Source organism: Melozone crissalis, unplaced genomic scaffold (genome assembly GCF_028551555.1).
Source record: "Melozone crissalis strain CALT ecotype California unplaced genomic scaffold, PUWL_Pcris_2 ptg000005l_1, whole genome shotgun sequence".
NCBI classification, from domain to species: domain Eukaryota; kingdom Metazoa; phylum Chordata; class Aves; order Passeriformes; family Passerellidae; genus Melozone; species Melozone crissalis.
In genome coordinates, this window is record NW_026535783.1 from 21,733,740 (window position 1) to 21,747,985 (window position 14,246).

General features: G+C 37.7%; 1 protein-coding gene across 1 annotated transcript in view; it reads right to left on the reverse strand.

The window, feature by feature from the left end:
- SVEP1 (sushi, von Willebrand factor type A, EGF and pentraxin domain containing 1) overlaps window positions 1–14,246 on the reverse strand; it is a 114,757-nt gene that overhangs the window by 93,550 nt on the left and 6,961 nt on the right. Inside the window, exons 2-3 of the mRNA XM_054287487.1 lie at window positions 7,527–7,782; window positions 6,219–6,395 (exon numbers count right to left, since the gene is read on the reverse strand). Of these exons, the coding sequence (XP_054143462.1) occupies window positions 6,219–6,395; window positions 7,527–7,782 (433 nt within the window). The remainder of the gene's footprint in view (window positions 1–6,218; window positions 6,396–7,526; window positions 7,783–14,246) is intronic.

Sequence of the window (14,246 nt, forward strand, 5' to 3'; positions counted from 1 at the left end):
TGTATTATAGAAACACTTCTGGACTTAATAGGAAAGAGTCTGATTTAGCATAGAAACTTATTTTCTAAAGCCTCAGATAACATCTAGATGGGAAGGATGGATGTTTTTGTACAGGCGTAAAATTACATCCCTGTTTTTCTGGTCTGCATATGTCAAAATTGAATCTAGGTTTTCACCTTCACCCTACAACTTCATTTGTTAAAGAAATTCCTCAGGAATGGTGCAGAAATACAGAGAAAAACTTTTTTGTTGGTTTTGTTTTGGTTTTTTTAGCTTCTGGGTTTTCTTTTTCTGCCAGAGTTGAGTTTAAAATTCAAGGAAGACAAGTTACATGGTACAGAGTTAGGAAAAAAAATACCATAGAAACATTGCTACCTATATTAGCTATCGTGTTACCTATAATTTTTACATTTGCAACAGAAGATTTATATAGTTGGTACACAAGGTGAAGAACCACTCAGTTCCAAAGACTTGATCCAGATCTCATTGATACTAGTGGAGATATGCTAATCCACTTCAACCAGCTTGTCAAAACTATGGATATGGTGAAAACCCACCAGCAGCTTCATGTGCCATTTATTTATGTGAAAAATTTGTACCAAACTGACTGAGAAAAGATCCTATTTTACAATTTTGCAGGTAAAGCCCCTGCAGTTAGATGTTAAAACTCATGCTTGTTGGTTTTTTTTTTCCATGGAGAGCTCATGGTCTGACTCTAGAGTTTGTTAAAGAGCTTTTCTGGTGGACTAAATCTTGATTTAAATTCACTGCCAGAAATGCCTCATCTTCATAAAGCAGGTTGTACAGACGGGAAACAAACTGCTTTGATGTCAGAAGTCACCTAAAATAACAACAAAACTACCGTAGGATCATGTAGCAATCTTCATCTCTATCAACCATTCACACAAAACAAAACAAAAAAACCCCCCAAAAACTCAAGCAAAAGCCTCTCCTGAGATGAAGAATATGCTGACAATATATTTTAAATTTTCAATCCAAAGGAATTTACTTCTATGGTGTGCTACATTTAAAAAAATCTTGCGGCATCCAATTAAGTTTTCCCCTCAGCTTTGCTTTGCTTTCTATAGCAACAAGTAGGACAATCTCTACCTAATTTCCAGAAGCAAAGCACACAATACTGGGCTTCAGGTGGCTACTTTTTAAGAAAGCAGATTTAAATGTAAAAAATCTGGAATAGCATGTCTGCATGCTTCTGGATGTATTTATTTTGCACACAAAACACTTGTAAAAGCCATTTTTCTCCAGTCTTCATGAAAACAATAATTATTAATGTTTTTACATTATTGTTTTAAGACTTAAAAAGACTTTTAAAAATATAAGTAACGTGCTAAACTTCCATAGCCACGTCTATAGCATTTGCTTTTTATATCCACCTTTCTCATCCCCTTTTCTTCCAGTACTCTCCAGTGGAAAACCACTGGAAAACTTAGTTACTTTTCTCCTGTAGTCACCCATCATGATGTTATGCTACCCTCACTGGAAAAACACATTTACATTTCTTTTGTATTTAACCATCACGATGTCTCCTGAAACCCATAAAGAGTCACAAGATTTATAAGAAACAGAAAAAAAGATACAGAATGGCAGGAAGGAATATTTTTGCAATTATTAATTAGGCATCGATTCAGCATTACGTAGTTACAGGCATTTTGCATCTTTCCTCCTGGTTTAGCTCCCTCCTGATGACAGCCAGGCATTTTGACACAGCATACTCACAATAGAACCTCTGTGTATCATCACAGATTGAAAGTCACTTTTGTGTAACAAAAGCAGATTAAATTACAAATAATGAAGTATACAAATGCATCTCATCCCCCCACAGGTTAGAGAAATGGGATCATGATTAAAGAGCAGTAAACGGGTGAATCACAGGCTGACAGACGTTGTACACAGAGAAAGGTCTCTCTAGTACAGCTTTTCTGTCTCTACAGCAGGTGAGTCTAACTCCTAAGTCTTTCCAAACTGTTCAGGTTTTGAAAGCATTTCATTATTGCTTCATTAAGCATATACATTCCAACTTCCTTGCACAACTGTAATCCAAGTTATTTGAAATCATCTGATGTAAAATTTTTATTTGCTTTCTTGTTTTGGTATATCAAGATTTGCAGGGTTATGTGACACAAAATACCACACTTGCAGCCATTTAACACTTTTTTCAAAGAAATGCCCTTTTTTCAATTTGTCAGTTTTTAATGGCTGCAGGTCTTACAAGGAAACCTCTTTTAGTGACAGCTGAGTTGGAAATCAAGAATATTTTTCTGATTTAGAAATTGAAAGCAAAGGAGGAGAGAGAAATCAAAACAAACTCCCACCCAGTTTCAAGATGCAGAATCAATGAATGAAAGCATAAAATAGCACTGCTTTGTGAGACAGCAAGAAAATAAGTTCTAAGGGTTTGAAAATCTGCAGTTCCATGAACTAATTCAAATCTTCAGATGCAACAGGCAAATTTAGCCCAAGATCTTACTATGCTTGAAGATATTTTCCACACTCTTTTTCACACTCCCTTTCTTGCTTTCTTTTCCCTCCCTGTCTGTCAGAATCTCAGAGTGGTGGTTCTCCTCCAGATCCGTGGCAGGCACCTGCTGAGGAGTACAGCATATGTTGTACGTGGAAGCCTTGGAGGAAGACTTGAAAACTTGGAGGAATCTTGAAAACTTAGTTAAAATTTCCAAGTACCATCTGCCAAGTTTCAAGATGGTTGGCAAGGCTTCATTTAGTCAGTAACTCCTCCAGGGTAGCTAAAGAAATACCTCCCATAGAGAAATACTGAGAAAGGGTGACTCAGCTTCCGGGGAGTGGAAGTTCTATCAAAAGGAAGGGAGGAAGGAGACAGCATGGCAGGAGAAATATTTAGCTTCCTTTGACTAGATGATTGGAGTCACCACTGGAATCAATGTTCTTCCTGTGTGACTAAAGAAAGAACTCTTAGTGTATCAAACTCAAAAGCTTTTTTTCTAACTAGAAAGATATCCACTTTATGAACATCAGGTTTGGTTTTGCATTCTCAACAGGAACAATTCAGAAAATCTCATGGAAAAAATGCTCAGATGAAAATTAGGTCCACAGTCCAAGAAACCACAAAATGCAAATCCTCCCTCCCTTGCTGGACCTATATACCTTTTCAGTCTTTTCAGTAATGTGTTATGAATTAATATTTGTAAAAAAAAAAAAAAAGAAGAACTTTTCACATGTTTTCATGTTTCATTGGAAAGGCTCTTTAGAAATCTAATCCATGTGGTGTTTTGAAGCCAAGACTGTTGCCCTAGTAGCTGTGCATGTGATTACTGATATGCTGCATATTCCTAAATAAAAGCTTAGGCAAGCTATTAAATATTCATGTGGATGGTGGAATTCAATAATTATATCCAAGCAGAGAGCTAAATATAAACAAAAGAATGAATAACCAGCCGAGAGAACAAGGAATTAAGTTACTTGTTCTGCCCTGTGAGCTGAACATCATTTTTATGGATACCTTGTTCTGCAAAAAATAGGGTCTACATGTTCGACAAAAGAAACTACTGGTTGAAAGACAGCAGTTTCCTAATCTCTCCAATAATAGTGGTTAGGAGCAACTGATGAGGTGAACATGATGGGTACTATCTTCAGTTGCATCATCTTGAAGGTCAGATGGTCATCCAACCCAAGAGACCATCTAAACCAGAACTTTCTGAGGGGAGTCTTACTCAAAAAAAATTGTGAAAACAGCATATCAAAGACATATATTCTAACCCTGTAAGAAAGAGAAAAAGATACCAATGGAGATCTGAATTTTTTTTTTTACTTTCCTATGAAAGGTGCAATTGATTTAAACAACTCATCTTTTATTGATGAAATGGAAGAAAGGGTCCTAATGAGAAATCACAAGATTTATTTTTGCTGCCTTCTGTGCTTTTCTTTGGTTGTCCCTAGTTTGAGCCTCAAGGAATTTGTGATCAAGGAAAAGGAGGAGAAGAAAAAGTGAAGAGTTACTGAAGAGGAGGTGCTCATGTGCTCTGCAGTACTCAGGTACTGGTTACAATCCCGTTTTTCCTCTCACTCCCTTCCTTTGCCACAGTTATCACAGATATCTCTGGCCACATGAAGTACACAGTGTGGGCCAAGAAGTTTTGTTTGGTTTGCTTTTTAAAGCAGAGAACAGTCAGTCTGTTCTTCCTTTAGTGGCACATACTACAAAGAGCGGGAGTGGGACACTGAATTTCCGCTTTTCAGCACAAAGCACGTGGCTCCTATTTTATTTCACAGAAGATTTCTAGGGTGTTTTCTGGTAATTACGAAAGTAAAAAACTGTAAGGATTTTTACATGTTATTCTGATGTCTCACATTTAAAACCATAAGCAACAGTAAGGTTGTTTATGAAAAGCAGAGAATACAGAAAATAATCACAGAAAATAAACACAATAGCAAAACTAACAGGTGCTACACAGAAAAGCAATTTCCCTCTTAATTCAAATTCTTTTAAAAAAGTCTTACTATATTAGGGAAACACAGACTAGTGGAGTATCTTCAAGTTTTGCCAAAAACCCCCTAAAGATAGTCCAAATAAATTGAAGTCCTGTCACTGTAAACTTGCCACAAATCTTCCTGCACATTATAGAATGAGGAAAAGTTAAGATGCATTCTTAAGATTCCTTATGCTTTACAAACCCACGGCTATGCTTGGATGCGAAATGTTAAAAAAGGCAGGAATCCTTTTCAGAATAAAAGATTTCAAAATAATCTCTTTTTCCTTTAAAGAGCACATGTCTGTCTGTTCAAATACAAGAGTTGAACAGCGCATACATAAAGAAAAGGTTTGAGTTACTTAGGTCAAATTCTCCCTAAAATACATGTGTGCAACTTCAACTACCATCACATGCACAGCAGATGGCTGCAATTATCAGCTTACTTGCAGTGTATTTAATACCAGACCCTTCTACAAGTTTATTTCAGAAGCACCAAGGAAGCAAAAATGAAACTTTTGTCTGCAGCTGCAAAGTACCCATTTTAAGAAATCTGACTTTTACCATTTTTGGTGGTACCACTTGAAAGGTATGCTTACCCTGTCAAAAGACCCTTTCATGAAGAAAGGGCAACTCTAAAATGATAGTCCTGCTCTCTTGACGAATAACTCAAAACAACATTTAATGACACAAACTACTGGTAAAGGCAGAAATGCTGTATGTATTTTGTTCGATATCTTACTATGGCACTCAAGGTGAAGGAAAACTACTTTATGACGAAAGGAAAAATATGATGAAAAGGTGGTTTTGCCTTAAATAAATTAATATTAGAATTGAAAATAAGAGAAATGGAATAGCGTATTTGTTTAGAGTTAATCAAGCACAAAAGGGAGCTGCAGCACTTGCATAAAATACAATTCTGATCCATTGTGCCAGTGCTGATATAGGTTCCTAATTGCATTCCTGTAATCATGTTGCTTTCAAAACTCAATGAATTCCTGCTAACACACTGAAAAAAGGAAAGGTGTTCCAGAGGCACAAGGAGAATTACAATATGATAATTGGCAGGGAGTGTAATGCAACTTTATGGATCAACTTCTGTAAAGAAGTATAAACTGTTATTTTAACCATACTTCAAATGCATATGAGTAAAAAGGACTTGTCCAAAAATTATCAACAAAACCAGTATTAGCAAAATGTCACAAGGACAAGTCTTTCTTTAGTGACTCGTTTTCTTCCTCTATGGTAACTGGAAGTCATTATGGGAGAATTAAAACACATTTCCATGATTGTAAGTTTCACCCAAAATTTATCCTGCAAAGATCCACATATATAGCCCCTCTCCAAACAGGAGACTTCATGGAAGTTCAAAAAGTGATCAGCAAAACTCATGAGGGAAGAATGTACTATGAGCACTTGAGAGTAAAAGGTATTACCTCAGACTCTGTAAACTTGTAGTTACAAATTTCAGGTGTGCTGTGTTTTAGGAAAGTTTTACTTTGTCAGAACATTTGCCCTATTCTTACCTCTTTCCTGTGCATCTCTTTGACCTATTGCTGAAGACAAAGTGTGAGGTGAATTTTGCTGCTACAGCTATTCTATGTCTTCAGCCAGAGAGTCTTCCAGCAGTCTTGGATGCATTCTGATCCAGGTTTATAGCCATAATCCTCAACAGATCTTTTAGCTCTCAGACAGATTAGCCATGCATTCAGAGCATGCAGAGAAACCCTGAAAATGCTGAGACATGAGACTCACCTGTACACTCATGTTGTAGTCCTTTCCCATAGTATCCCTTCTCACAGATACACTCGAACTGGCCCGTGTGAGTGCCACACTTACAGCTTGCCATGATGTCACAGCAGTTCTCGTTTGCCTCGCAGAGATATGAACAATGAGATATATCTTCTTGGATATAGCTGCCAGAGGGCAGGTCTGAAATAATATCAATTTATTAACCAAGAATTCAAACAAGAGTAATGCCACAGTCTCACATTATACCATTAGGGAAACTTGTTAAAAGCCCTAGGCTCCAGCTCTAAGTAGGCAGTATGGAGCAGAGCCCTGCTATGCTCTACACGCAAAAGATTGGTGTCCTTATTCTGGAAAAGGGCTCACTGAAATCCAGTGGTGCACTCAGGTTTCTCCTCGTTTGAGTCTAACACTGCCAGAATGCAGTCTCACTCCCAACAGAAGCTGTTGGGACGGGTTTTCCCAGCTTTGGTGGATGGTTCTTCCGATTTGGCATCAGAAGAACATTTGGTCATGGCATGTAAAACCCTTTGGTCACATTATAAACTAAAAAACTTCAGCACATTCACATAGACCAACCTTACCTGGAACAAACAGGGGGGCAACAAAGCACCAGAAAACCTTATTTTACACTGTTATTTTAAAGTAGTATGTCTTTAAAAATTATAGCAAATAAATTCAAATGACTAGTCTGATGCCTGTTCTAAGCCTCAATCAAGCAGCATTGTGAAACAAATGTTTAATCATGTGTTCTCTCTTGCTTGTCTAAATCTACCCTCTATTTCAGAAGGAACTTTTATTTTAGGAAATAGCAGATTAAAAGAGGAATTTCAGTCTGAACTCTCCAGTTTTGCTGCATGTATAAGGTCATGAACACAAATTGTATTGACTCTTACAGAGAGGGATCTAGATTGGCTCTGAGCAGGCTGTTGCTGTGTACCTAAAGGTATTAAGTCTAGTTCTAAAGTGTACACTTGGTGCCTCTTGTACCTGACTACGAGGTTCACTTGTTCAAGCACGAGATACATTGGGCCAAGAGCACAGTCTGCTCTTCATAGACAAAATGAAGAGCTGAATGAATGTAAGCATGTACACACATCAGTAAGGAGAATTTTTCTCACATCCTGTTGATGATGAGTTAAGTTAAAGAAAGTTTATCCCTTTAACTGAGGGGCAAACACCTCTGCTAAAAAGAAGGAGAAAAATAAAAAGAAAATCAACACTACATGAAGTGTAAATGCAAGACAGTACTGGAGAGCTTTCTATTCAGACCTCTCTGCTCCCTGTAGATTTCTGAGGTTAGGACATTAATACCTTCATGAAGAGCTCTGCGTGCCAGAGCTTCAAACTCAGTAAAACTGTGAAGAAGATAACAGTGATCTTCTTTTGGGTGGGATGCCATATCATTCAGTTCTCGGATATTCCCCTGCCATATCCCAAAGGTGAAGATCTCCACTCCAAGTTCACGCAAGGATGCTGCAATGGGTCTCGGGTCTCCCCCATTGGAATAGCCATCAGTAATGAGAAATATCACTTTCGTAGCATTTCCGCGGGCATGCCGTAGTATTTGCTGGAAGAGAAAATGAAATTGCACACCTCAGCCAAAGGTTGACAGTGGTTGGCCGGTACATTACTTCCCCCATTATGACTCCTATAACTTGAATTATACAGCTAATAAGGCCCTTGCAAGATCATCCACTATAACAAAGCTCAAACAGCTCGTAGAGCCTGTGGCTGATGAAGGCAAATCACCCGAGTCACACGTTAGATGGTCACAGTTTACACAACCACAAAAATCATCACATCATAAGAAATAAGACACTTTTCATGCTGATTAAGTCACCCATGCATCAGATTCACAATGATTCTGAGGAAAGCTTAAGTGACTTTGTTCAGATTGAAGTTTAAAAAAGTACTACAAACATTGAAAATCTAGTGCAAGACCCAAAGTACAATCTAATATATTTTAATGCAATATTATTTTTTGACCACTAAATTATAAACCCTACTGCTGATTTATTGTAAGGCTTCTCCTAACAAATATTTGGACTGTTGGTTATTTTAAAGTCAGCATAAAATTGCCCATTTGTCCCTGTTGAATGACGCTTTCCTCCCTGACAACAGTTTGCCAAGATCATTTTGGATTGTCCATCATGGCCTAAAAAATGCCTGTAGTTCCTTCTACTCTGCTGCTTGCTCTTCCTAATACTGCACACAAAGCATGAATGATACTGTTCACAACTGCCTGAGCGAGAACATGCCCCACAGACTCCTGCCCATTTCAGAATTCCAGTCTGACAATGCACTAGAACTCCTAATCATGGCCAGGTGCTGTCCACAACCCTAAAGCATGGGATTGTGAAGATGTATTTTCTCCATCCTCGGGGAATTTACGCAGAAAGAATTAGATGCAGACTTCCAAGCTGGTAGCAGGTATTATGCTCATGTTTTTTTCAATAACAGATTGTACCATGCTACAATTAATGCAAAAGACCACATTTAATATACCTTTGAATGATATTCCAAAAGACATGTCATTGTATGACAAGGAGGTAAATGTGATTAAGACACTCTTAACAAGCACAAATTCCAAAACCAGAGATCAACCTAGCTGAACCGTTTTATTACAAAATCTTTATGTAAGTCTTATGAAGTAAAATCATTTGGCTTTCAGCTGATCCAAAAGGTTACTATCTAGGCCAGCCTAAATAACCTATAGAGTTTTTACACCCCTTCTCAGTAAACCAGGCCACATTTTAGGACAACTGGATTTTGATTTGTCAGTTCTCTGATTTCAGGTAGATACTATGCAAAAATAAGCACACACACCATAAATCAAAGCACATACCATTGACACTGTGGTCTGAGAGACTGCCAAGCAATATTTTGCTGTTGGGCTTGATTTTATTACTACTTGTTTGCAAAACCCAAAGGGAGTAAAACCAGATTCTCTTGCAGTCACAAATACCCTTCACAAATCAAACTTATTGTTCCTCATATTGCTTAAGTTATAAGTGGAAAACCAGAATGAAGTAGGAAAACAGAATGAAGTGGGAAACTAGAATGAAAAGAATCGGGAAGAAAAAGACAAGACAAAGGGCAACATGAAGACAAACAGTAAGAAAAATGTACTACTGCCTAATTTCAAAATGCATTCTGAAACTGATGCTCTAATACAAGTGACTGCAGACAGAGACAGTAATGTTATTTATAATTCACATGTATAATTAACATATTTACCATTAACTGTGCTATTTTAAAACAGAATATAAACAACTTAAACTTCTATCCAACTTCTCAAATATCCAGCCTGATATTCTCTACTTGGGATGTTTGTCTAAAGCTATTTTAGTAAAAATGGCCCTTTTTTGAAAAACAAGACAAGGAAAACATATGTTCCATCCCTACTCAATTGGTTTTGGCAATTGTAGCATCTCTGAGCTTTGAAAAAAGAACATTTAATCTGCAAATTACATAATAAAGGTGGAAAAATATGCCCCAAATACATTCAAATTGTGGAATGTGTGTAACTGAGGAAGAAACCACGACTTACACAGGGTTAAGAGACCTTATGGAGATTGCCAGTGCAGGCCTCTGAAGATCCCACCTACAGGCAGATTGCTCTAGCAGATTATTATTTCAGCTTGTGATTATGCCATAACATGTACAGAAGTGGGAACAAAGCCTAATTTTGGAAATGTGGCAATTTCTGTGGTATCCTTCAGCACTGTTTCCCTCAGTGCATAAATAGAGAGCTTCCCACACTTTGCAGATGAAGGTAGTGGATAGCATTCCAACATCGCCCTGGTTCTTCAGCAGTTAATGCTCATAATCAGCAGCAGTTACACTTCCACATTCTTCCTAAACACAGAGACACGTCTGTCTGCATGGCCAGGGAACAAATGAGCTTGAGCCCCAGTAGTCTAGACAGGACTACAGATATCTCAGGACTATTTAATTCTGACTAGCAAATAAGCAGGGATTTTATTTTACAAAATTAGACTGCTACAAATGCCCTTGGAAGCTCCTGAAACAAAAACCTCCATGAACTTCCAAGTAATCAAGAAATTTGAATATTACTCCAAAACAGTTTGCCAAGAAATTGCCTGGTCCCATGAAAAATTGCTTAGCAAGACCTTTAAAAAGATGTGGGTTTGAGTAAGTGGAAAGCATCAGTGAAAGACCGTCTTTGAGGAGTAAATGACTATTTTTGAGAGGAAAACATGCCTTGGCTACACAACCCTCAGATAAGGCAAAAGCCAACATCTTTTCTGCCCTCTGCAACCACCTCTGCAAGACAGCACTTCTGTCACACAGACAAGGACTGAGCCAACAGGTAAGAGAGCATGAAGACATCTTCTTGCTGCCCAGAAGACTTGAATATTCAGGCACCAGGGAATCTGAGTAGAGAAACAGACAGACAAACAGACAAGATTGCTACATATTGCCCCTAGAAATCAAAACAAAACAAAGTGACTGACCAGCTTGGCCCTCATGTCTTGCAGCTGTAACTCTAGACACAGAATCCCTGCTGCATAAAAACAGAGGAAAACAAAAGGGAGGGAAAGAAACATTCAGCATGGAGCGGGGGCAAGGAAGAGGTGGGAAAGAAGACAAAAGGCTATTATAACACAATTTGTCTATGTCTGCTGGTCCACTTAGTATTTTTTTTCTTTTTGTGAGAACAAGAGGACAGGCCACCAGCCTGTCAGTGCTGCTGACAATCCAAGTATCAGTCTCCATTCCTCTTCTCTGCAATATTTGTGCAGCATTTCACATAATTTTTGTTTTCTCTAACCCTGACTTACATCCCTCTATTCTGAGTAATCTCTTCTCCTCTCCTCTCCAAAAAGCTGTTTTTCCCCGAAGAAAATGTTCATGTATTTTAAAATGTTTGTTCAACCCCTAAACTTGTTTAACCCTTAAACTTGTAAGTACATGCAGAGATTGTTCATCAGCACCTGCCAACTTAATGGACTGCATCTACATAAAGATTACTTTTTTTCATGATAAGGCTTTCCAGTCCCTTCATAAATCATCAGGTTCTTCATAAATACAGTCTAAAAGCCCTCTAAATGGTACTAGTAAGTTTAAAGGATCCTGAGAACCTGTTTCTTTCACATGAATGTCCACATCTGCTTCTGATTTTACCATCAAAAAACTGAGCACCAGCCATAACTCAAATTACAGGGCTGAACAGCCTGTTAAATTGAGAATTTAGACCATTTGGTCAATACTATAAATTAATAGGGGACAAGTATTAACAAAATAAAACAACTAGTGCTATTGATGATTCAATAGAAATTCATGGGGCCACTAAAAATATCTAGTCTTTTACCATTTCAGTAACTAGTTTGTTGTCTACACTTCCTTCAGAGGAGTAGTAGATCAGTCAGTTTCAGCAATCCTTACAGATTTAAAATAAAACATTCTTTTCACATTAGCAAAAAGTTATTACCATCTGTATTGTGTTCAGTCACTGTTTGGTGTGTACAAATATCTGGCAGTCTAACCAATTTTTTGTGCCAATAAAAGTCCTTAGAATTAAAATATGAAGTCTTGTGCAACAAAAGAGTTATCATACAAAATCTTTCTCTAGAAATTCACTACTGTAATGGAAAAGTAAATCCTATCAGTACAGTCACAAAACCAGCTAAATCCTAACTTCTGCATTTTTAACACTAACAGGGGTTTGTACCACAAAATTAGGAGATGAGCAGTATTGAAGGGCAAAGACTTCTTCAGCCACTTGACGGCCACAGCAATGATGTTGTCAAAGGTTCTTTGTTACTCTCTCAACTACATCTTCTGCATGCAATCCATAAACATATGATCTTGGGCCCGATTCCTGTCTTTACTCTCTCTTTTGATTTTAAAGAAGATTCTGATCATACAGAATTGAATATTAATATATCTATCTAGAAGGAAACAAGTTGAAATGGGTTACCCTCTCTCACTTTACAGACCAAGCCAGGCTGTAACATCAGCCCCAGGAGTATCTTGCCTGAAAATGCTTAAGTTGGAGCCTAACCCTCAAAATAACATTATTCAACATTCACTTTGCAGGAAAAAACACTACAAAGCAAATATTATTTCTTATAGATCAGGAAGAACCACCACTGCATCTCAGAAGCAAACCAGAAAGCTTTCCACTAGAGAGCCATTCAGCTGTTCTAGCCCAAAAGACCACTTACACTGGATTTCCTTTCACTTTAGGAATGACTTAAAACATACACACCAGGGGGTGAGCTCTGAATAGAACGAAATTATTCTTTTTCCTATACGATCACTTATTCAATATAAAAGAAATAATTTCCATTTTATAACATTATAGAATTAATTTAACTATCCATAATGAAACATATTTGTTATTAAGCCTATATTAAAATGAATGAATGTTAGTTTATTACAAAAAACACTGCAAAGATTTGTTCCATGTATTCATAACAATACCAAAACAGTACATACTAATTTATCATAGGTGGCTTCAGAAGCAGATCAGCATTCCCATTCTCAAAGGGAAATGGCAATGCTAAATATCTTTGCCAAGATCAACTCTGTTCCAAGATTTCTTTGCTTTCACCCCTCAGGTAAAAATGTTCAAATCTGACAGGAGATTTTGCATAAATAAATATTCTATAAAGAAAAAAATAACCAGTACTGTGATCAAGCATAGCTTTTGGTGAAGCTGAGACATCTTATCACTGAATCCAGAGCACTCCTGAGGAATCTGGTCATCTCCCAAGAATAATGCAGAGCTAGAGTGTGACAAACACAGTTCCCCTGCATCAGGAAACTGTTGCCAGGTGAAGAATTGTTTGCACCTGGTAGGTGGCTGTTCTTCAAAAACCACTGGCCTATGGAGGCACGCAATGCTGATTCTGTAGGAAGAAGATCTGGAAAGCAACCCAGACCAATTTTGCAAGCTTTTATGAGTTCACCAGGCAGTCAGGTACAACTTTGAGGTTGCCCACCACCAGGGATCACCAGTCTCCCGGGACAGAAAGCATGCACAGAGGGAAGGGAATGTAAGGTAATGACTTTGGGAAAATTATCATCATATGTATAGTTTTTTCCCCTGGGAAAATCTATGAATATGTATGTAAAATATAGTACATAAAGAGGAGCTTTTCCTGTGCTCAGCAAACAAGATATTTTGGAGGAGATATCCCCTCATTCATCCAACTGAACAAAGAATGCCTGCTTCTTAGTGTTGCATTGGTGCTAAGGAGTTTTATTGATTTTGGGTACATAAAAGAACTGGCTACACCTCCTGAGCTCCCTCTCTGAAACAGCAAATACGGTTATTCCATCACATTTTCTTTTGGTCACTATACATTGCTCTTTTCACTGCTCAAATTGAATGAATCTTATCCCCTCTTTAGGTTTCAAAAATTAACTAAAAGATAGTTCCCAGCTAGAGGTTTTGGCTTCCAACCTTTCCCACTCTTCTCTGCACTGCTACACAGGCCCTAGAGAATAAGCTGTTACCTACCTAGAAGAAATTAACTAATTTTAAAGCTTCCCTCGGATATTTGACTAGCAAGAAATGTAATCTTGATTCAAAGAAAAGATGTACCTATAGAAATCTGGATATTTAAAATACTTAAATAGTTCTTTCAGTAACTGGAAGGCATGATCTGAGTAAATCTCACAACTATGTCAGACAACCCCACTATGTGGATGAAATTTCACACAGGTGAAAGAGCCAGGCAAGTTCATGGCCAGGAAATGTACTGACTGGACATCTGAGTAAAGACTGACAGATCTAGTAATGTTCAGATGGGGGAAAAGAAGGCTTAAGATCCTCTTATCCATGCATATTATATAAATACTTAATGAGGGGGGGAGTAAAAAAGATGTATACAGAATCTTCTAATTGGTAGCAAGCGGCAAGAAGCACATATTTAATTACCAACTTTCCACTTAAAGAGAGGAAGCAATATTTCTGCTGCAAGAGTAATCAACCACTGAAACAGGTATCCCAGAAGGTTTGTGGACTCTCCATCCCTGGGTATATTCAAACACCAACTT